At 42.3% G+C, this 22,380-nt stretch overlaps 2 protein-coding genes across 9 annotated transcripts in view; both read left to right on the top strand.

The window, feature by feature from the left end:
- ZNF143 (zinc finger protein 143) overlaps positions 1-2,284 on the top strand; it is a 44,121-nt gene extending 41,837 nt beyond the window's left edge. For 5 of the 7 annotated variants that reach the window (XM_080404727.1, XM_080404722.1, XM_080404724.1 and 2 more), the window contains one exon: positions 216-2,220. In XM_080404727.1, the coding sequence (XP_080260853.1) occupies positions 216-299 (84 nt within the window). In that variant the 3' untranslated portion in view covers positions 300-2,220. Of the gene's footprint in view, positions 1-215; positions 2,221-2,265 lie in introns of those variants that run through there. The other 2 variants (XM_080404726.1, XM_080404725.1) reach the window with 2 other exon arrangements.
- On the top strand, positions 1,372-20,958 carry WEE1 (WEE1 G2 checkpoint kinase). Of its 2 annotated transcripts, XM_080404721.1 has the most exons (12): positions 1,372-1,478; positions 2,344-2,368; positions 12,948-13,156; positions 13,619-13,685; positions 13,769-13,941; positions 14,875-14,996; positions 15,670-15,816; positions 16,212-16,307; positions 16,389-16,474; positions 16,717-16,887; positions 16,979-17,124; positions 19,529-20,958. In XM_080404721.1, the coding sequence occupies exons 1-12, from the start codon at positions 1,471-1,473 to the stop codon at positions 19,677-19,679; spliced, it is 1,401 nt and encodes a 466-aa protein (XP_080260847.1). In that variant the 5' UTR covers positions 1,372-1,470; the 3' UTR covers positions 19,680-20,958. The 2 variants fall into 2 exon arrangements, with proteins under 2 accessions (XP_080260847.1, XP_080260846.1); XM_080404720.1 differs by lacking the exons at positions 1,372-1,478; positions 2,344-2,368 and adding an exon at positions 8,756-10,909.
- The last annotated feature ends 1,422 nt before the right edge of the window (positions 20,959-22,380 follow it).

Raw genomic sequence — 22,380 nt, 5'->3', positions numbered from 1 at the left:
TGCTATCAGAAGCTATCTTAATTGTCATGCTGATTAGATAGCTGCTGGTATATATTACCCAGAAGAGGTGTGACAATACTGATCACACTTACTTGTACTAAAGTATTGATCCATATATAGATCTTTGGTTTCATCTTTAATTTTTTTTTTTTTTTTACATTTGTAGTCATATGTAACATTTTGGATTTATTGATGTTTAAATGCATTTGTTTCAGCTTGGAGAACAACAGTCTCTGGAAGAAGCCATTAGAATAGCCTCCAGAATACAACAGGGTGAAACACCAGGGATTGATGATTAACTTCTAAAACTGCTACCAGAACAATAGCGTGAAAGGTATTTTATTTTCAATCAACAAAGGTCCATGCCAGCAGCTACCCATAAAAACTTTGAAGTTCCCTACTCATTGATATTGTGTACACATTTTATGCAAGAGAGAACAACATTTTGTAAGTTTTGTGTACATAAGCCTTGGAATGGACTGACATCATCTACTTCCAACCATTGTATATTCAGGAATATGGAATTAGGATTATATAGTAAATTTCCTTGTTATCCTTTCATCAGATTTCAGACTGGTCTACAAGCAAGTGAAAAATTGCATAGGAGTATTGAAATTAATTTTTAATGTTATGTACAAATAATGAAGGCATTGCTGAAGATTTCAAATGTTTAAAATACTATTAAAAAGTCATAATTTCAGGAACCCTTACAAGTAATAAAGACGACAAACCCTTTTAAATTGCATTCCATAAATGGAAAAGTTTGGATTTTGAGCCTACTGTAAATCTTTGTATTTTGATTTGTTTCATACAGATTTGAATACTCTTTAGATTATCCACCCCACCTCATTCATTGTAAATACAGACTGTTAATGCTGGAAGCGCTAATTATATTATCTTTAAATTGGATTATGTACAAAGGAGAAACTTCGGTTGTTCAATATTAAAGGAAGTAAATCTAATGATTTTGTTTCTTTACATATTTTACTTAAGATGTTACTCTCAAATTATTATGCAATAAAATATAGCAAGATTGTATTGTCTAGATAGGATGATATTGTTGTGTGACGTATTGTTTTGCTTTTTAATGAGACTGAAGTTCAAATTATTTATTTATGGCCTTGTATAAATTTTTTCCAAAGTTTATTTATCATAAACCCGATTTTTTTGACATACTAATTGTCATCATAATCCACTATAGTGTATTAAGTCATTAGTGTTAATAGTTATTTTAAACCTTCTAAACCACTACAGGAATGATTAAAATAGTAATTAGTCAACCAATTTTGACTACCTGTTTTTAAGAGGAATATTTTCAAATGGTGCATTTGCAGCATTAGTACAAGTACTAATAGTCTATTTTCAACAGTTATGAGTGCCTGCTGCTACACCATTCAATACCTAGGATATGCTGATAATCAGTGCTTTTGAAAATCAGGACACAAGTTACTAGAAAAAAGGGATTAATTAATGATGATGTAAGTACAATGCTCCTCTCTGCCTATCATTCTGTAAAGGAAAAAAATCTGTTGTAGATATGTCTAACATACAGTAAAACATAACTTTAATTTTATTTTTTTTTATGAAAACTCTTGTCTTGTTAGTAAGCTTGTTAAGCAAGTTAAAATTTTTTGGCTTCATGTAAAGTTTAGTGCTTATTTTAGAGGAGTGTCAAGAGCGCTCTGAAACTGAAGCCTCACTTTTTACCTTCTCAAGGGAAGGATTAAACATCTTCTGGATGAAGTGTTAATCAAGTAATCATTTTATAAGTATTGTGAGGTACACATTTGACATGAAAAATGAAGTCCATAACTATGTACCTTGAGGTATTTGACCTCAAAAAGGCCAAGTTTGAATAGAGTGAAGCTGATTTATTGTGAATTACTCTCTCAGTGTGGGTTGCAGCCTTTTATGTTTTTCATACAGATGGCCAACTGAAAAGTGCAATGAAAGAATACAGTACTGTGGGATAGATGTGGACAAAGCAAAAACTATTCTCTGGATCCATTACAAAGTCAAACCTGGAAACATTGAGGTTGTCTGTAACTTTTGTATAGGATTGAGGCTGCTTGCTCACTTAGGTGCCAGTTTTCCTGAAGTGTTGTAATTCTTTATATCCCATGGAGATAAATGTACTATGCAAGGAGGATTAATTGCCTGTCAACTAGATCAGTTTCTTAGTACTTATCACCTTTTAGAAATTAAAGATGTATCATTTGACATGAATGTTCAAGATTTTTTTTTCTTAAATTTCATTGCTAATAGTTTCTGGAAACGGTGGCTGGAATGGTGGCTTTGACTTAGCAAAGAAATAACCAGTTCTTACTTCTTCTCGTTTCCCAGGATGTTTTCTGACCACTGTAAAAATGTGAGTATTCTTTCTTTTTCATACTAGCTGGTTTGCTGCAAGGCATTCAGAACGAGCTCAGCCAGGAAAAGCTGCAGTATTTTTAACATTACTTCTCTTGACAGTTATTCTTGCGAAACTCCCAAGTCAAAGGTTATGCTTCTGTGTTGTGCTAGCTACCCCTGTAAAGGAAAATATACTTACTGAATAAATAAGCCAGGCCTCTCAGCTATGAGGCCCGTGTTCATAACAGACTTGTTTTCAGAGTGGAGAGACCTGTATGATTTTCCTCGCTGCTTCCATGCAGACCGGATTTGAAGGTGCTGTTCTGGCAACCTGATACTGCGTGTTGGTGAAGGACCTGTAGTGGAGATTAGACCTAAATGGGGTTAGGTAGGAGTAGTGGCAAAAAGGACTTCAAGAGCAGGAAACAATATGGCAAAAAGGACTGGGCGTGTGGCAGTAGGAATCTCTGTCCTTTCCCGGTATATTTCACTCCTCTCTTTGAAAGTTCTGTTTTAAAGGGAATACTTTGGCATGCTAGAAGGAAATAAATTCTGAAAGAGGAATCCTGTAAAGTAAAGCAACTCAGTATATTGCTTCCTCTTACAAACTGGCTCCCACATTTCCATCATTCACAGTCACAACTTCTCTTTCAGATTTGAATTCCAGGCCTACACCAACTCCTCCTTTAAAGGAGTAAAACAAAAACCTCTCTAGACTTTGCAGTCAACTTTACCCTTTTAAATGATTCTACAGTTTTTCACCACTTTGGGCTTTGCTTTTCTTTACTGTAGTTCAGTGCCTCTCCTGATAGTAAAAAGAGAGAAACCATTCTTTTTGGTGCTCAGGGCTGATGACCTGTTGTGCCAGACACACTACGCATAACAATAGGACAGTTTTTACCCTAAAGAGCTAATGCCAAAGCACACTTGAATAGGCTGACGCTGAAAGAGTGTGTTTTTATAAGAGAGAATCCTGAAGCCTGACGACAGAGTTGTAAACAGCCATAATCCCTGATGGTTTAATTAATCTCAGCAACCAGCTGACCGATACCAGAGGTACTCAGGCACAGTGCCGGAGACGAGGCACGTGGTGGCTGCTTAGATAGTCCAGATAAACAAAATGTCTGAGCTTGGACGGCGGTTCTTCCTGAACTTTACTCTAGTTCCTAACCCTCGTAACCCCTCAAATACTGCCAGGAGTAATTTGTTTGACTGGGTGCTCTGGTTTCTTTGATGGTCGTGCTATACTAGAACACAGAAAAAATCGCTTCGCATGCTGTGTACTTCTCACTAGTGCTGAGTCAGGGAGCCTTCCCCAGGGGCAGGAAGCTATTTAACCTGTATTTAGCCACCAGGAAAAGATGGTATGGAGTAAGGATGCGATGAAGAGGTTTTCTGAATCTGGCAGCTTCAGCACTACATCTGTTGAGGTTAGTGAGCTTGCACACCTTGGGTTGACCGTAGCTTCTACTTACCAAGATGTGGAAGTGCCCTGTAACAAACCTATTTCAGTCACTCTTAGTTTGTCATTGAATGAAAACAATCAAATGCTCTTAAAATTTACTGTGTAATTTTCAAATGTAGCACAGATGAACTTTCACTAATGGGTGGTAAGCAAACTGATTTTCTTAAGCAGTAAGGCGTTAAGAGACTCGAAATGAAGGGTTCCTTTAGAACTTCAAAAATATATTTATTCAGCCTGCATAATTTTTGTCTTGAACAAGATAGAAATTAACACATGCCTTGTGTTTGCAGGTGCATAAATTCAAACTCCAGCTGGTCGTTGAAATTAATTTTTTAGATAGAAACTTTTTTCTTGCAGAGTAATATATATTTGAACACCAGATCCCCTAAAAGTATTTTACGCTCCATTGATAAAAACCTTTTAGACCCCTATGACAAGAGATCAAAGAATGAAGGGCCACTTCCAGTTCATGTGTTGTAAATAAACTACACTCCAAGTAAGGCATAGAAACAAGTATTTTTCCTCCTTGTGATAATGTAGCTTAAGTGTTGCCAGCAGTTTGATGCTGGTTTTCATTCTGCTAGTAAAGTTCACTTGGCCAAAGGAAAATGTAATCTAATTAGACCATCACCATTAGCAGTAAGTAGTTGACACCTAACCCTATCAGCAATGTGATACCAGACTTTTTCAACTGAGGATTATATTCAAGGGAGACTTCAATTACCCCAATAAACATACAAGCTTATATCAACAAGAAAGGATTTTGTCCTACACATTTTGTCTGTATATTTATCTCTAATGGAAATGTGACCCCCTTAAATCCCATCCATCTCAGGTTCTGAAGTAGTAAGAAATTTTATTTGGATTATTTTTGTATTTTACTCTTAAGGAATGGCAGCAAGTGATTGTGTGGAACTTCTTCTGTAACAAAAAATGTCTTACATTACTGTCAAACCCCCAGCATTTTACTCTTTCCTTTGTTTAAACCCCTCACCAGCCTTTATGTTGATGGGCTGCTGTATTTTACTTATTTTTCTGGGGAGTTTTAGACTCTCTGTGGTGTTACTACTTGTTTCTGTAGTATTTGGCTGAGAGGCTTCTGAGCAGGTATCTTAGTCAAGACAAGGGAAAGAAGCCAACTTCCTAACATCTGGCAGGTCTGCTGGCATAACAGAAACTACCACACGGCTGTAGAAAGCTCCTGGAGAAATGACAATGTTCCAAAGCTGCATCTCCAGGAGGCTTTTTGCTTTGGTGTAGAGCTAATTCCGATTTGCATATAGGTTGTAATGACTAAAAATCAGAGAGTACAAGAATGGTTTGCGGGACAGGCAGGATTAGCCACTTTTTGGTTTTAAACTGATACATTCAAGACAATAAGAAACAGATTTTTCAATGTATGTAGGTTCCTAAGGTTTGGGAAGAACGTGGCTGAGCTTCTTGAAACTCTTTACTAGGCTTCTATCTGCATCTCTAAAAATGTTTGCAAAATGTCTGACCTTAAATGATATGCATAAGAGATTATTAAAATGAATAGGAGTAAATTTTTTAAAAATTACCTATTTTAATGGTTTTGCATGTTCCCTGAAGGAGAAAAAAGAAGGTGGTTAGTGATACTGGTGTATTGGTAGTGACTATTTAGTTTCTGTGCATTAGACGTTTTAAGGTTTTTAATTGCAGAATCAGTATCTTCTGCTCTATTCTGACATTTTAACTTCACATCAGCACAGGGATGGGGCATTCTAATTGCATCTGTTTTCAGTCATGGCAATCATTCTGTCTCTTGAACTTTTAGGACAGTTGGAGGAAATTTCTGATCTGAATACAACTGTAGGGAACAGATTATTTTGCCGTTTTCTTTGTAAGCAGAGCTTTCAAGTGTTAAAAGGCAAGCATACAGGCAAAAAGACTCACTAAAAACTGATTAGAATGTGTGCTGTCATAGTCGTGGAGAAATACTGAATTGTACATGACTGCTTGACAAATCCTGTGCTTTTTAAATGTACCTTTACATTGTAACTTCTGAGTATCTTCAGGTCTTCCCTTAAATTCCCAGATTTTGGGTCCAGAAGCTGCTCTTTATTTTGGAAGGCATCCTAGGTGCTGTCAAAATTTCCATTCTATTGTCCACCTTGTTCTCTTGTTCTTACTATTTACACTTCCTGGGTGAATACATCCTTGAGAAATGCTCTATCTGCATGCAGACTGTAGGCTAAAAAGAGTAAAAGGACTGGCAGCATCAGCTACAGGCATGTCTTTGGACAAAAAGTCCACCTTTGATGGAGAACCCATTCAACTCTGGACCTTGTAATGAAACAAAAGAAGTTGCCAGCTAACATCAGCAGTTTAGCAGCACAATCCCAGGTAAAATAATCTTTAAACTGTTCATCTTTAAGCTGTCTGCCCTGTAGATAACACATCCTAGTTAGCACACTACCACTAAGACCTGTTAGCCCTGTATATGCCAAGTCTTGCATGAACACTGGAACTCCATCACCAGCACTGGTGAAAAGCACACTCACGCTGGTCCCTAAGTAGCTCCTGAAATGCAAGAGTAAATCTGGGAGTAGCACAGATCTGTCCCTGCTCTCGGTTCTCCAGCAACAGCATTGGCACAGGTTGACTGTCGTGTTTCTGGTTTTCATGTAATTAACTTGACCTTCCTCCTCTTCTGCTTTTTCATTCTGTTGTTTACCCTTCTCAGAATATAAACTCATCATGGTTTCACAGCTATGCTGGCTGATGTAGAATGGGTTTCATCTGCTTTTTGGCAGAACTCTTCCAATTTGGTCAAAGTGGTTTTGGGGGATTCCAGAAGAAAGAAATGCAGGAAATCCTGACAGGGTGGCAGTGTATCCACTTCTGTGGCAGTTTCCTCTGACAGCTAGACAAATTGGCTATTGTTCCATTTCTTTCCCATTCATCATTATTTGGGTTCCCCTGCTACCTGCAAAAGAAGGAACAAGGGTTTCTCTTAAGCTTGAGCTTGAAATCTCCTCGTTAAAAGCAGCTGTTTGACAGTGAGTGCGTGCTGCCTCAGACATATTTCTGGTAGCAAAACCTTCAGTGTACTAGACTGATATTTTTTTTTTTTATTATTTAAAAGCAAGTATTATAGAAAAAACAAGCCAATTTTACAAATATCCTGAAAATTCTTAAACCACTCAAATTTGTAGGAATACCAGTCAGGCACTGCTTGGACATCAGGTTTTATGTGCTGTTACACCCATTTGGAGGATCAGGGCTTTAGTTTGCAAGATCTATGGAGGCTCAAAGGTGCAATTTAATCAGCTTCAGAAAATTTGGGATGAATTTGCCTTGGAGAGTACAGTGTAGTGGAAGCCTGCAGAGCTGTTCCCCACTCACCACTCTTCCTCCCGTGATGATGTCCATTGCTAGTGTGATCTTTGTCTAAGGGAATTGGCTCTGTGGTGCTTTTTAGTCAGGCTGTTTGTAGGCCTCCTAATGATAATTATAGTGGACAGGTGCTGGACAGAATAGCCAGGTTGCAACACTCAGTCTAGGGGAAATTTATTTTCTCTCCAACACAACCGTTTATGGTCCTGTCATACTACAGCAAAATAACAACTGATGCAAATTCAGAACAGCACTTATGTAGAGCCTATGAATGTGGTCCTTATATAGGAATTACGTGTTTTGTGATAGTTACACATTTATTCAGTACTTCCCTTTGTTAGTTGATCTCAGTTTGGAAATAAACTTTCTTTTAAGACAATTGTGTTACTGCTGTTTCATTCTTTTTCTGTTCTTTTTTTCCTTTTCTGTCCTATCTGTCTTCTCTTCAGTTCCTTCTCTGTAGGAACTCTGAATTGTTCCATTTGATTTTGTCCCAGTTAAACTGTTCCAGTGATTAGCAATTCATTTGTTAAAGTCTATACAATAGGGCTTCTGAATTTGTTTGTCACTTCACTAAATACCTGTGTCTGTAAGCTCCAGAGGGGAGTGCAGCACCAGTTATATTTAGGTTGAATTTGGGAAGGGAACTGCAGCTTTGACATTTCAGGGGGAAGGTTTTATTGAAAGCTTAAATTCTTTAATCTTTTTTAGACAAAAGGAAACTTCATATATGACTGAAGCAAGCCACAGCTAGTGGCTGGGACATTTTGAGTCGCTTACTAGGAACTGCATTTGCATCTCCCTCTGTGGGCTGTTAACTGAGAGAAGAGATGGAGGTCGTATTTTTTTAATAGGCTTCTCTTACATCATCTGTTTGAAACCTTGAATGCTTCAGTTAGTGCTTGCTACAGAGTGCATTTCAGTTTTTAAAAGTAGTGGTTTTAACTGGACATTATTGTGGTTCTAAATTATTGCATGCCAAGCATTGTTTATGGCACTTGGTTTGATGTAGCTGTATCTCAGTAAATGCTGCCCAGTCCTGTTTTCATAGGTTATGTTGGCTGCTTTCAGTTTTCTGAAACGTTTCAGGAGGTTTCCATAATCTGAAGAACTGTGTTTTTATGGGTCACCACTGCTTGTCCTGAAAACAAAAACTGTCTTAAGCTTTCAGGCCATTGAAATGTGAGGAATATGTAAGGATGTGATCTTTAAACATAAATGTTTCTGTGTAGGCCTTAGAAGAGAGAAGGGTAGTGACCCACATGTCTCGAGGTGACTGTTCGCTGAGAAAAACCATTTCACTGCGCAGGCACAGGGTGCATGTGTGAGTACAGACTTACACTGATGGCTGCTCTGCTCAGTTTAAAACACTCTTGTGCTCGTATGGTACTGGTGGCACAGGCGGTTGCTCTCACACTCTGCTGGTTCAGTCCCTGCAGGTACCAGTGAGAGCTGTTGGGGACAGTTGTGCTGCCCTGCGTGGCAGCTCTCCACAAAGAAACAGGGCGTGTTCAGGCAGAACAGGTTAAAAAAGAGGAGAAATCGCTAGGAGGAGTATGGGATACTACCATCCCTGGAGCTGCAGTTGTTGGTGTGAAAAAGGGTGGGGAAATGATGCTGGTGTTTGTTGTTTGGGCCTCAGCAGAGGTAAAAATAATTTTCAGTTGGTGATGCAGGTGTCACTTTCCAGCAGGCAGCAGCAAGGGGCCTGCGAGTCCGGCAGCAGCAGGCAGGTCTGTGCCCGGGCTGCAGCCCCGGGAGCTGGGGCCATGGCCAAAGTTGCTTCTGAGGCTTCTCCCCACAGACACGGGGGCCCAGCAGCCCTGCAGCAGGAGATCAGCAAACCACAGAATCACGGTTGTGTACAAATGTCTACGTTCTGTTGGCTGGGCCTCAGTTTAGATTGTTACCTGTGAAGCTTTCCGGGCTCCGGGTGAGGTAGTGCTGCTGTTTGCAACAGGTGAGGGGGCTGCCCTCCAGGCCAGGAGGGGTGGGCTTTGTTGGGGGGCATGGGCTGGCAGGCTGGGGCTGTGCTGCAGGGTCCGAGCACCCTGTGTGCCCCCAGCTCCCAGGGGAGCAAGCCAAGCCCCATGTTGGCTGTAGGCCCAGGGGACAGGCAACCTGCATGCCTCCCAGGGGAACGAACCCCAGCGCTGGCCGCAGGCCCGGGGGCTGGTGTGCCCGCCTGGAGGGGCTGTCAGCAGGGACACACACCTGGTCTGGTTTGGGCTCCTGGGACTGTGGAAAAACCTGTTTTTTCCAGGACCTTTGTTACCCAAGGGGTTCATTTTAAGGTGGTTTGGTACAGGAGAGAGATGGGCAGGTGTGTTTGTTGGGCTGCACCTCATCGAGGAGCTACGAGACACGAGTAAAGGCGAGAGGCAAAGCTGCGGCCCTGCAGGGAGATGGCCGGCCCGGTGCATGGCGCCCGCCGTCAATGACAGCGGTAGCCGTTAGCATCCGCAGCACGGGGCGCTGTGTTTGAGGCTCCGGTGTTTCTGACTGCGCTTTAAATCACGTGCATGGATTTATTTGGGCTGTACTGATATTTTTGGTTTAGCTACACCCAGCCCTCTTCAGCCGGCCTGGAAGTTGTTGTTAGTTCTCGGGCACATGGGATGTCTGCGCGCTCCCTCCGCGCCCCAGCGGGAGGCAGAACCACCCGGCTGGGCGCCGCGGTGCACCGCGCTCGTGCCGTGCCGCGCCGCGCTCCCCGGCGGTGCGGTGCGGAGCGGAGCAGCCCCGGCCGTGCCCCAGCTCCGCCGCCCTGGGCGGGGCCGCGCCCGCGGCTAAGATGGCGCCGCGCCCGCGCCTCACCGGGCGGACACGTTCGTGCGGCCGCCCGGGGGCTGGTGTCGGGTGGCGAGCCCCGCCCCCCCGCTCGCGGCGTTCGCGCCAAAGCGCCCCGTGACGCGGCCGTGTGTAGGGCCGCCCCCGCCCTCCGTGTTTTCAAACCGAGTGGGCGTGCGCGATTGGCTGGCGTGCGCGCCACGTGAGTAACGGTCGCGGGAAAGCCGCGGAGTCCGAACGGCGCGAGGCGAGCCGTGCCCGGGGCAGCGCCGCGCGGAGCCGCCAACCGCCGCCGGGACGCAGCGCAGCGCCGAGGGGAGCGGGGCAGCGTGGGCGGCCGGGCGCGGCCGGCAGCGGGACTCGCACCGAGCCGCCATGAGCTTCCTCAGCTTGCAGCAGGCGGCGCCGCCGCGGCGGGTCTCGGCCCGGCGGGTGGCCGCCCCGATCCGGCAGAAGCTGCTGTTCCTGAGCGGCCACAGCGACTGCGAGGAGGAGGAGGAGGACGAGGAGGAGGAAGGCGGCAGCAGCGGCAACAGCACCGGCGAGGACTCGGCCTTCCAGGAGGCGGACTCGCCGCTCTCGGCGGCTCGTACCCCGGCGCGGGGCGACCCGCCCCTGCTGGAGGAGAAGGAGGAGGAGGAAGAGGAGGAGGAGATGGAGTCCGCGGCGGCGCCGCTGCCGGACGAGGGGGACTCGTGGGAGGAAGAGGGGTTCGGCTCCTCGCCGGTGAAGTCGCCCGGAGCCTACTTCATGGCCGGCTCGCCCTCGCCGCCGCCCCCCCACAAGGGCCGCCGCTACTGCGGGCGCTCCCCCCCGCCCCCGGCGGCTGGCGGCTACCGGCTGCGGGGCGAGGAGTGCAGCTCGCCGCTGCCCGACTACCCCGGCACCCCCCCACACAAGACCTTCCGCAAGCTGCGCCTCTTCGACACGCCGCACACCCCCAAGGTGAGGGGCCGCGGGAGGCGGCGTGCCCGGCCGTTGGAACGCGAGGGTTAGGTTAGGGGGCGGCGGGAGCCCCGCCCCGCCTGCCCGACGGTGGGCCCGGCCGTTACGGTTACGCAACCGGCGGGGGGCGAGCTCCGGGCGCCGGTGGGCCTGGGGGAGGGGGGCGGCTCCAGGCGCCGCGCCCCCGCGTGGCTGCCCGGCCCGGCCGAGTGCGCCCGCGGGGCACGGCGGGGGCACGGCGGGCCCTCCCGGTCGGGCTGCCGGCGGGGCGGGGGCCTGCACCGTGCCCCGCGGCGGGCGTGGGGCGAGCCCCTTACCCCAACACACCGAGACACGTATTTACAGAGGTATTGTTCTTACCCAAAAAATACACCGGCACCCTGCTTTTGCAATATTTTGTGGAACGAGGTAGGCGAAAGTAAGACATTAAACTCTTCTAGTTAAGGGTTTTAGCGTCCTGTGTGTATTTGTACCTTTATAACCAGGAATTTAAACTTGAGCTGGGTTTTGCTCCTGCCAGCAGGGGCTGGGTACGCCCCGTTGGGGGCTGCTGCTGCTGTACCCTGCACTCTTCTGCATCGGTTGCCGATGCTGTTAAACTGAGGGATTTGAAAGCTTAAAGGGGTATGTAGCTCTTAACTCTGTCAATAACAGACTTTAGGAAGGCGTTTCAACTTTTGAACTCGGCCCTCATGTAAAAACGCCGGATAGCGAATTTAAATCTAGTGATAATAGGCTTGCTTTCTTCATTGCTTTTCCTATAGCCCTTTAGAAGTAATCCATGGATAATCCCTGTGGATAATCTCCCAGGGGTCTATAGACTGAAAACACTACTGACTTAAGGTGTGAGGAAGGCAGCCTTGTTAATTGGTTTTCTACAGCTTCTATCAAACGAGGTTTCACTGGTAGAAATCAGTGGTACGTGTTCGGAAGCCATAGAATTGGTGATGATCTTGTACCGAGTGAGGAGGAGACACTTCAGAGAAACGAGTCTTGTGGATTGTGACACCAAAAAACAAGGTCTTGACACTGCGGTTCAATGGGATTCTTAAAATTAGGTGCCCAAATTCTACATGAGTTATCTTGGGAAAGGTTATTTTTGGAATCTGGAAGGATCAGTTGGTTAAGGTGTCCAGTGGAAATACTGAAATGTGTGTTGAGATACACACACAGTATTAAAGGTCATCATCTAGTCTAGATTTGGGGAGTGCATGTTGAGATTCCCAACTACTGAGCTGGCTTCCCTATGGTAGTTTAGGCTTTAGTGAAGTCACATCTTTATTTTGAAAGGTGCTGCTAGGATAAGGCAGTACTCCTGCTTGTGATCCAGTAAGTCATTGCTTGGCATCCTCACCAGGATGTCTGAGACTCAGGTGCGAACTTCCCTGCCTAACTGGGAGAGGTTTCATCACTTGCCTGCAAAATGCCTGGTTGTGGCAAATTACCACCAGAAAGATCTGTTTCAGGTATTGAACTGACAGCGTGATGTCAGGTGCTGTCAAATTTTGATCAGTTTTTTTGTAGATCCGTGAGAAGCTATTTTCTTTCATTAGCTCCCTTTTCCCCTCCCCCCCCCCCCCCCTTTGCCCCCTAAATTTGTAGTCACCAAAGGTAATTTCCTATGTCTGATATCACCATGACTTTCAGATACATAAGGTACAACAGCATGGGATGGTCCACCAGTTTCATCAGTTCTCATTTCATGGACGAAGAATTGACCAAGAAGTTTTAAGTGATGACATGATTAAAGACAGAAAAATACTGCTGCCATAATCTTTCCTGTCTTTTAAAAAATTATTTTAACATTAAATGTTTCCTTTAACTGATTTTGTGTAGAGTGTAAAGCCTAATAGTTTATTTGGAATTCTTTATGATGGCAATGCAGGGATTTAAACAACTCATGCTAACTTTGATTGACAGTATTGTAATGATGGCTTTTGAGCATGACCCCACTGTTGTATGTCTAAAGCAATACTGAGGCTATAAGTGTGTTGTCCTCCACGACCTTTTGGTTTGTTTTTTTTTCCCCCTTAAATAGAGTTTGCTTTCGAAAGCACAAGGAATGGGTTCCAGCTCAGTCAAACTTCGAGGAGGCTCTCTATTTATGAATGTTGGGAAATCAGAGAAGCAAGAAGAAGATATTAGACAAACGCCTCATGTGAACATCAATCCCTTCACTCCTGATTCCATGTTCCTTCACAACTCTGAAGGAAAGTGTCGCAGCAGGAAGAGAACGCACTGGAATGAGTGAGTAACTTGTGTCTTGCTTTGTTAAGCTTATCTTTAGAACTACTTTTAGCTGCAGAAGTCCTGTTAGAAATTGCTTCTGTGGAAGTATTTTTCCTTGCAAATTGTTAGTGATGCATAATATAGCTCTGCTTTGAGGTGCATGTTATGAAATAACCATTTAGCATGAGATCTTTTGATTAGTATACAGGTCTCTTTTTACTTGACTGAAGTATGGACAGAGTCTTTTCTTGAGGGGAAAAAAAGACATTAAATACTAGTATGAAACATGAAGACAGAAATTACAAAGATAGTAGCATGGTACCTTTATTTTATGAGTTTATGCTTACAAATGTCTAGCATTTGGTTAAACAGGTGGAATGGGAGAATTAGAGCTCAAGAGCAATTAACAGCTGCTAGACTTCAGTTTTAAGTTTACTTAAGCCATATTACTTCTGCAAAAGTAACTGGTGTGAATTTCAGCTCTTGTGGAGAAGACATGGAAGCAAGTGATGGAGAGCCTCAAGATGAAATTATCAGACCTGCTAAGGTAATTAATTTTTAGAACTTAATATCGAGTTTGGCAGCTTGTGGATCTGCAGGTCAAAGTATTTTCCTTCCTAATCTTTGCAGAGGATAACAATAACAGAAAGTAATATGAAGTCACGGTATGCAACCGAATTTCATGAGTTGGAGAAGATCGGATCTGGGGAATTTGGTTCTGTGTTTAAATGTGTGAAGAGGCTTGATGGCTGTATTTATGCAATAAAGCGATCCAAGAAACCCTTAGCTGGCTCAGTGGATGAGTGAGTATATCCTGCTATTAAAAGTTAAAAGTCACCTCTTGATGCTTCTTCCTCCCATGTCTCTTTGTATTGGTGTCTAAAGAAGGCATTTAAGAGAAAAGTATAAATATACTTTAATTAAATATAAAACAGATACAATTTTTAAGTCACTTTACATTGGGTTGTTGTTTTTTTTTTTTTAAAATACTGTGCAGTACTGGGGAGGAAAGCCTTCTTGGCCTGCCTCTCTCCTTGCAGGTGACTTTTATCATCTGGAAGGTAAGAGTAATGCTTACATGTGTTAATAGCAGGAGGGACTATATGAATAAACTGGAGTGATGATGGTTTGAGAGATGAAAGAGAAGCAACATTCCCAACTAAGTCTCATCCTTGTCAACTTGAGTGACATGCAGATTACTTAAGTCTTTTTTTGGAGTATTTCTTGTCATTTGTGAATGAGCTTACAATTCATTACTCTTTCCCCCCCTCTGTTGTAATAGTTATAATACAAAACTCCACAAGTTTGAGTTGCTCAAAATTGCAAACCAGACTGACACACGGGAAGTTAGGAATGTTGAGTTCAGTCATACTCCTGGCTTATGATGATCATTATTTTTTTTCCTAAAACTTCAGTGATGCTTCTCAAAGCTTGCTGCTGCTGCTGGTTGGAAAGTGCGTAATTGAAGTGGCAGCTCGCTCAAGAATTACCTGCAACAAAACCTATTTTTTGATGTTCCCATATACTTAGTCTTTTAATACAATTTAAAACATTTTAGCTGTTCGGATGTAGATACGTGTCCACCCTAAGGTGCCACAGAACTGAATGTGAAGATTTTAAAATTGAAATCTGAGCTGGCAGAGGGGCACGATACTATAATAAGTGTTTCTATCAAGCTGAAATTGGACTTAATTTCCCCTCACTTTGTGTGCTGTTATTTTTTGTGACTGTAACAGGCAAAATGCTTTAAGAGAGGTCTATGCACATGCAGTTCTGGGACAGCATTCTCATGTAGTAAGATACTACTCTGCATGGGCAGAAGATGATCACATGCTTATACAGAATGAATATTGCAATGGTAAGTAAAGTTTACTGCTTGTTCTGAACTTACTTTAAAAAAAACCCACCCTTATTTTCGAAGGTATTGCTACAAATCTCTAGCACTGATCAGGAAATAACTGACCTACATGTAGCTCATGTCATTGCTGTCTCAAAAGTGTCTGGTGTTTCTTTCTGTTGGAAAAGGTGTTACCAGATACATGAAGCAAAAACTATACAAAATTGCAGACAAAAAGTCTTAAGTGTTCAAGAATATTGGAAATACAGTGAGGTATTTGCAAGCAGCAAAACTGTTCTTCTGTACAACAGTACAATTCAGAATAAGAGAAAATTAACGAAGGATTTCCTTTAAAAAGGGAGATGGACCTGATTTCCGAAGCTTTTTGCTACAGTTCGTATCCTGCCAGAGATATGGAAGAGGGATAGAGGTTCTTTTTTCCCTTGTTTTGTTATCATGTTTATTTGCACAGCAATTACAGCAGAAAAAGAAATGTATTATTTAACGTGTCTATAAGGAGGGGAGTAGTACTGCACTGGATTTTACACTTCGTGTGTTTCACCAGCAAGTTCTTGGTGGTATATTTACTGTCAAATTTGGAAGCCAGTTGTACTTACTTTTGGCAGCAGGTTGTCATTGCTTTCTCAACTGTTTGATGTAAAACAATACGTTGCTTTCTTTAATGTTTATTTAGGTGGCAGCTTAGCAGATGCCATAAGTGAAAATTACAGGAATATGCATTATTTTACTGAACCAGAACTGAAGGACCTGCTACTTCAGGTGGCTCGAGGCTTAAAGTACATTCATTCCATGTCACTGGTGCACATGGATATCAAACCTAGTAAGTTTGTAAACTGCTTTACTCTATATTGACAACTTCCTTAGTTAATTTAATCTGCTGTAGAAAAACAAGCAGTTTAGCCACACCTAACTAACTGTAAATTCTTCACTGAAGTTCTAAATAGCAGTACGAAGATGTCAGTTATAAAATTGGCTAGCGAACTCAAACTGTTGAGTTTATCTTGGGTCCTGTTTTTGCAATTGACTCCGCTTGCGTAATGCTTGGCTCCCCTCCCAGCAGAGGGCACAGAGTAAGTTATAATTTCTCACTGTATGAACTGGGTGTATATATACAACTAAAACTTCTGTGTGGGTAAAGCAAACTGTTGTGAAACTAGATGAAGTAGAAATTCAACAGAAATGTGGGTTTTTTTTAACAGTTCTGCTCTTTTTCAGGTAATATTTTCATATCAAGGACATCTGTCCCAAGTACAACTTCAGAAGAAGGTGATGATGATGACTGGTCATCTGATAGAGTCATATTTAAAATAGGTGAGAAGCGGTACACTTGCACTTGGAAGAATTGCATTGTCTATTTATCTTCTGAAAATTAACTTTCTTTTCTTTTTGCAGGTGACCTTGGTCATGTAACTCGAGTATCTAGTCCACAAGTCGAGGAGGGTGATAGCCGTTTTCTTGCAAATGAAGTCCTGCAAGAGGTAACTCTTCTGTTTGTGGAAAGCAGCGATGTTAGGTCTGCATGCGGTTCGGAGTAACCAGCTGCTGTCTGCTGCCTCCTCGGTGGAGGAGAAGCTTCCTAAATGGTATCCTCTTGAGCACTGGTAGTACTTAAAGGGGAATATAGTACCATGGATGAGTTCAGTGCTGAATAGTTGTCTGTTAGATTTCTTCTTCCACTGGGTAGTATGTCTAGTAAATTTATTTTTCTTTCTTTTTCAAGAACTACACTCACTTGCCAAAAGCAGATATTTTTGCTCTTGCTCTGACTGTTGTTTGTGCTGCTGGGGCTGAACCACTTCCAACTAATGGGGATCAATGGCACGAAATTCGACAAGGAAAGCTACCTAGAATACCACAAGTGCTTTCTCAAGAATTAACAGACTTATTAAAAGTAAGAGCTCTTGTACTAGAGGCTAACCGGGTTAGCGTAACTTTCTGTATCACTGGCCTTAACTAGAATGCCTTCCTTTCTTTTTTCCAAGGTTATGATTAATCCTGATCCAGAGAAAAGGCCTTCAGCTGTGGCACTAGTCAAACATTCAGTGCTTCTCTCTGCTGCAAAAAAGAGTGCAGAGCAGCTCCGGATAGAACTGAATGCTGAAAAATTCAAAAACTCGCTCTTGCAGAAGTAAGTAGTTCTCTGGGGTTCTTAAATGTATGAAAGCCCATTAGGAAATAAGTTACGATAGCGGGGTGGTGATAACACAGGACCCTCCGTGTTTCTGCATGAGGCTCACGCATCTGTATGCGCGTACACACCTGAGTACAAAGTAGGTTATGCAACTCTGAAAGGAACTTCTTGAACACTCTAAGGGAATCTCAACTACGCTATTAGTATTCAAGGCATACAAAACATTACAGTTTTTAAAAAAACATTTCAAGCATAACGTGTACTTTAGTGACGTGTATAGTGTAACTTATATTTCTGTTATTTGAGCCTCTGTTTTCCTAGGTCATCTGTGCGTTGAAACATGTTGGAAAATGTAACATAAATAAGCTGTTTTGAACTTAAATTAAATGGCACGTCAGGAGTGGTGTTGCACTCGACTTGTAGGTTACCAGAGAATCATTTGTATCAGGAGGTCATCTTCTCCTACCCCTTGCTCAAACGCTCAACTCTGAATTAAAGCTTTGATGAAGACATTCTTTTTAGGAAAGTCTGATATTTGCTTAAGTTTCAGAGAAAGAGTAAGTTAAGAAGAAGTCATCTGAGTCTTGCACTGCAGTTGACCTTGCACGTGTTATGCATAATAGGCAGGCTTTTATGAGAGAATATAGAACACCAATTAATTTCTGACTGGCTCGTTTTGAATGAAGATGTTAACTTTGCGCTTGGCTTCTCTCCACTGCTTTCTGCTTATCTTGCCATTGCTACAGTCTGAATGTAGCCAGGCCTGCCATTTTCGATGGTTATCTTTTATAATCTCATGAATTATACTGACTGCAGAAAGACTAATTAGACAGCTTGTGCAGGTTATTTATTCAAGGACAGATTTGCTGAGGTTGCTTGCTTGCTTCTATAAAGACAACATGTTTTTGTGTTATGTCAAAGGGAAAGTTGGCAAAACTAATACTTTGTGAAGAGTACTTATGGCCTGGAAACAAGTAGAGTACATCCTTATATAGTAACTGTAAATCCAAGTATGATTTAAAAAAGAACACTTATCCACAGTAATTTTTAATGTTGTGTTGGGGTAGTGTCCTATGAAATAGTTCAGGTAGGTATTTCTGGGTTATTTTGTTTTTTTTAAAACACTCCTGCATTTGACCCATTTAAGATAACCTTTGTGTATGTAAATAATCATCAGCGGAAGGAATCCTTGTGAGGAAACTCAGCTTTTCTACTGTCGTCTTCTTCAGAGGAAGGAAGAATTTGAGAATAGACTTCTAGGGAAGAATGGAAGAATATTGTAAAACTTCGCTTCCTGGTAACAGTGTTGGGGGTGGGAGTGCACATGTGTGCATTTGTGACAGATGTTAATTCTTCAGGGAAGATGACTAAAAATTGATCGCATTCTGTTGCAGTAAACTGTAATGCTTTGTCTTACAAGAATGGGAGTAGCTTATTAAACTAAACCACGTAACTAAATACACCTACACCAATATGCAGCAAGCTTGTTAAATTTGATCTTGCTTTGGACTCCAGATGTGAAGTGAGATTACAAATACCAGTTTTTAATGGTACAGAAAATTCTTTGAGGGATGGTTTGGGATAGGAGAAGAAAAAGAGTATAGGGGCAATGCTTGCACTTAGCCGTATGTCAGCATTTAAGGAAAGGAGAAGGCGGCTGTGTGGGGAAACCCTTCATTAAAGATAACTTCGCTTTTTAGTCAGACTATTTCATAGTTTTATCCTGAGTTTTCTTTAACTTTAGTCCTCAGACTGAGTATTGGTAATTCTCTGAAACAGGATAGTTGACTTGAGTGATGCACGGGGACAATGTCCTGTACTACCTTAGTGATTCAGACTTGCAGTTTTGGGCTCAGATTTTTGTTAGGCAAAAAAGGTTTAGGTGGTGAAAAGCTTTTGATGTGGGTATGCAAAAGAAAAAGAATGCTTCCTGACTTGTCTGTTGCAGTTATTTTCATCTATCTATGTTCATCCAAGTGTGTGTGTGTGTCTGTCTGAATCTTCCACAGAAGTTCAGTTGTGGTCAAATGCTTCATTTGGGCAAGCTCAGTAATTGGGTTTTCAGTGATTTATCATACGGCTTGTACTAGAAAGTAAACAACATCCTATCGTGTTCTGGTAACTGAAGTATTTGGCTGCTTTGTAAGAGGCTAGATTTCAACATCTGAGTTGTGTGAATTTGTCATTTCCTTCTCTTGTTCAAAAGAAAGAACATCTAGGCAAGTAATGAACATCCCGCTTCTGTCCCCTGGGTTGTAAACCGGTGGATGCGAATGATAATGGTCTTAGTGTGACCTAAATTGATGGCAAGTCTTCAGGTTCTGAACTGCTGTAATGCATTTGAAATGCTTGTAGTCCTTACTGATACTGTTGCGTAAGTGTGACTGTCAATGTCTTGCAGAGAGCTGAAGAAGGCACAGATGGCAAAGGCTGCAGCTGAGGAGCGAGCACTGTTCACTGACAGAATGACAACTAGATCTACAACACAAAATAGACCATCTCGACTGATTGGAAAGAAAATGAACCGCTCAGTTAGCCTTACTATCTACTGAGTATGGAGGCTGAAAGAACTGCTGAGGATGGCTATAGCATCTCTGCCAATCTGAAGCCTAAGGAATTGAAGGAAGCATTGAGTTCCTGGCTTCTTGTTCTGTCTTTGATCAGTGTCACTAGTTTTACAGGAATTGCAAGTTTTTACTTTTATAATATGGCTTATTAGCTGTATTAACCATTTGAGTTAATGGACTCATTTCCTATGTTGTTTATAGAGGATCCTGGATGTTAATCCATAAGCCTTTCAGTTACACTGTTAGATGTTACATCGTCCCAGGGTTAACCACTATAGTGGTGTGCTGCTTTGTAGCGTTATGGCATTGTAATAAGTAATATCCCTGATGATCTTTAAGAGGGAGAGAGGGGGCCTTGCTTTGATAGTTATCAATTTTTGTTGTGGGTGGTTTTTTTGTTGTTGGTTTTTTTGTTGTTGTTTTTTTTTTTTTTGTGAGCGAAGGGGAATAAATTTTGAAAGGCAGGCTTTAAGGCCACCTGTACTCAATGTACCTGATGTCAGGTAGACTTTTATTGTGAATTTTATTTGTATATTCAACTGGGAGCACTTTGTAGGCATTGCATAAACCACAGCTTAGAAACCTGTGGAATTAAGTGCCATGTGGAACTGCTGCTATTTTTAGTTTGTTGTTCTTGCTGTAAAGTGTAGCATTAAAACAATCATTATTGTGTTAATAGGCTTCTTGTTAAAAACAATTACGTGAAACAAATCGAAGCTGCATTTTAGTAAAGGCAGCATTTTTTCTCTCAAAGCTAGTGCATTCTGAAATAATGCACCAATGTAATATTTGGACTCTGTATTAGTGTAGTGCAATTGTTAATGTCTTGGCTATTGATGGTTTGTAATTTTCTAATAACATTCTCTTAAATGTTGGTGTTCTCTTGAGTTGTCCATTCTTAAGACTATTGTATATTTTTTTTGTGTTGGAGTACTTGTAAATAATTGTTTAGTTTAAGTGTTTGGGTTGTTCTTCATCGTTTATGTACATAAAGTTTGATCGTGCTTATAGTATACGATATTGAAACTGCAGTCAGAGATGCCAACAGACAAAGCTTAACTATTGAGTTTTAAATTCTAAAATGAACAGAATGTGGCCGTCAGAGTCTGTTCCAGTGTTAGACCTAGGCTGACAGATGTTGCTAAAAAATAGAGCTGTTTCAATTACTGGCTTGTCTCTTCAACAATTATAGTTTAAACAATGTTTCCGATTTGTGCTCTATTCATACTAGTGTTGAATTTTAATATTAAAAGGTTTTGTTTAATATTGTCTAACACTTATTTAACTCTATAGTTGTGAAAATAAAATCATTGAGTCAGGAATATACTGTGGCAAGTTCTCATCAGATCTGCTTCTTGCTCCTGCATAGCGCTTGTGGAAGATTTTAAGTGGAACTGTGAAGATGGAGAACTGGATGAAACCATGTGAAGAAGACCTGGATCTGAGGTAAGGAGGAAAACCATGAATTGCTGAGAATGGGAAGAGAACTTATTTAGACGGTGGGAAGAAAACTGGGAGAAATTGGAATAGTTCAGGGAACACAATAACAGCATGTTCTGTAGCATGGATGCAGAATACTTCTGCATTTCTATTCTGCCTCATGTAAAGAAGAGATACAGTAAAATTAATAAAGGCTTAATAGATTAGTCTGTTGGGGAGCTTTTACACTGCTGTATTGGAGTTGCAGGTGACTATCAGTACAATTCATGTACAGCTTCTCTGTCATACAATTTAACTTTGCAATTAGAAAATGAAAACTTTAGTAGTATTTGTAAGATGTCTTAGTGCTGTTCGTATATGACTGTGAAATCCAGAGGCTTGGTTTAGGTAACTTTATTCTCTGAATATGCAGTTCTCATCAGTAAAAGCTGGTAGACTGAAATACCTACAAGTTTTTACTCTGTATGATAGTCTTGTCTTGTTTGTGAGAGCAGTGTTTAATGCTCATCTATGCTAAATGAGATCTTTCTTAAAGCATACTTCTGAAGAGTAATAAATACCAGCTGGTGGGGATCAAAAAAGTTCATAAGCTTTTGTTGCTCTATAGTGTAAATAGATTTGATCTATCTGTAGTAATTATGTGCTCTTGTACCAGTTACTTTCAGAGGCTGGTAACATCAGCAGAGGTATTGCTGTGGAAACAAGCCGTACGCGGTAGCTCTGTAGGCTCTTCACTGGCTGGATTTCCAGGCATGAAGAGCGGTGGTGGATGGAGTTAGAGATCCAGCTAGTGGCCAGTCACATGTGGTGTTCCCCAGGGCTCAGTGCTGGGGCCAGTCCTGTTTAATATCTTTATTGACGATCTGGATGAGGGGATTGAGTGCTCCATCAGTAGGTTTGCAGATGACACCAAGCTGGGGGGGGGAGTGTTGCTATGCTGGAGAGCAGGAGGCTCTGCAGTGGGATCTGGGCAGGCTGGGTTGATGGGTTGTGTGAGGTTCAACAAGGAGAAGTGCCAGGTCCTGCCCTTGGGTCACACCAGCCCCACACGACGCTACAGGCTGGGGGCAGAGCAGTTGGAAAGCTGCCGGGTGGGAAAGGACCTGGGGGCATTGGTCAACAGCCAGCTGAACATGAGCCAGCAGTGTGTCCAGGTGGCCAAGAAGGCCAGCAGCATCCTGGCTTGTACCCAAAACAGCGTGGCCAGCAGGACCAGGGCAGTGACCGTTCCCTGCACTGGGCACTG

This window comes from Falco punctatus, assembly GCF_963210335.1.
Source record: "Falco punctatus genome assembly, chromosome: 10".
Classification (NCBI taxonomy): Eukaryota; Metazoa; Chordata; class Aves; order Falconiformes; family Falconidae; genus Falco; species Falco punctatus.
The sequence above is the reverse complement of the archived record's forward strand: the minus strand, read 5'-3'. Positions and strand labels throughout refer to the sequence as shown.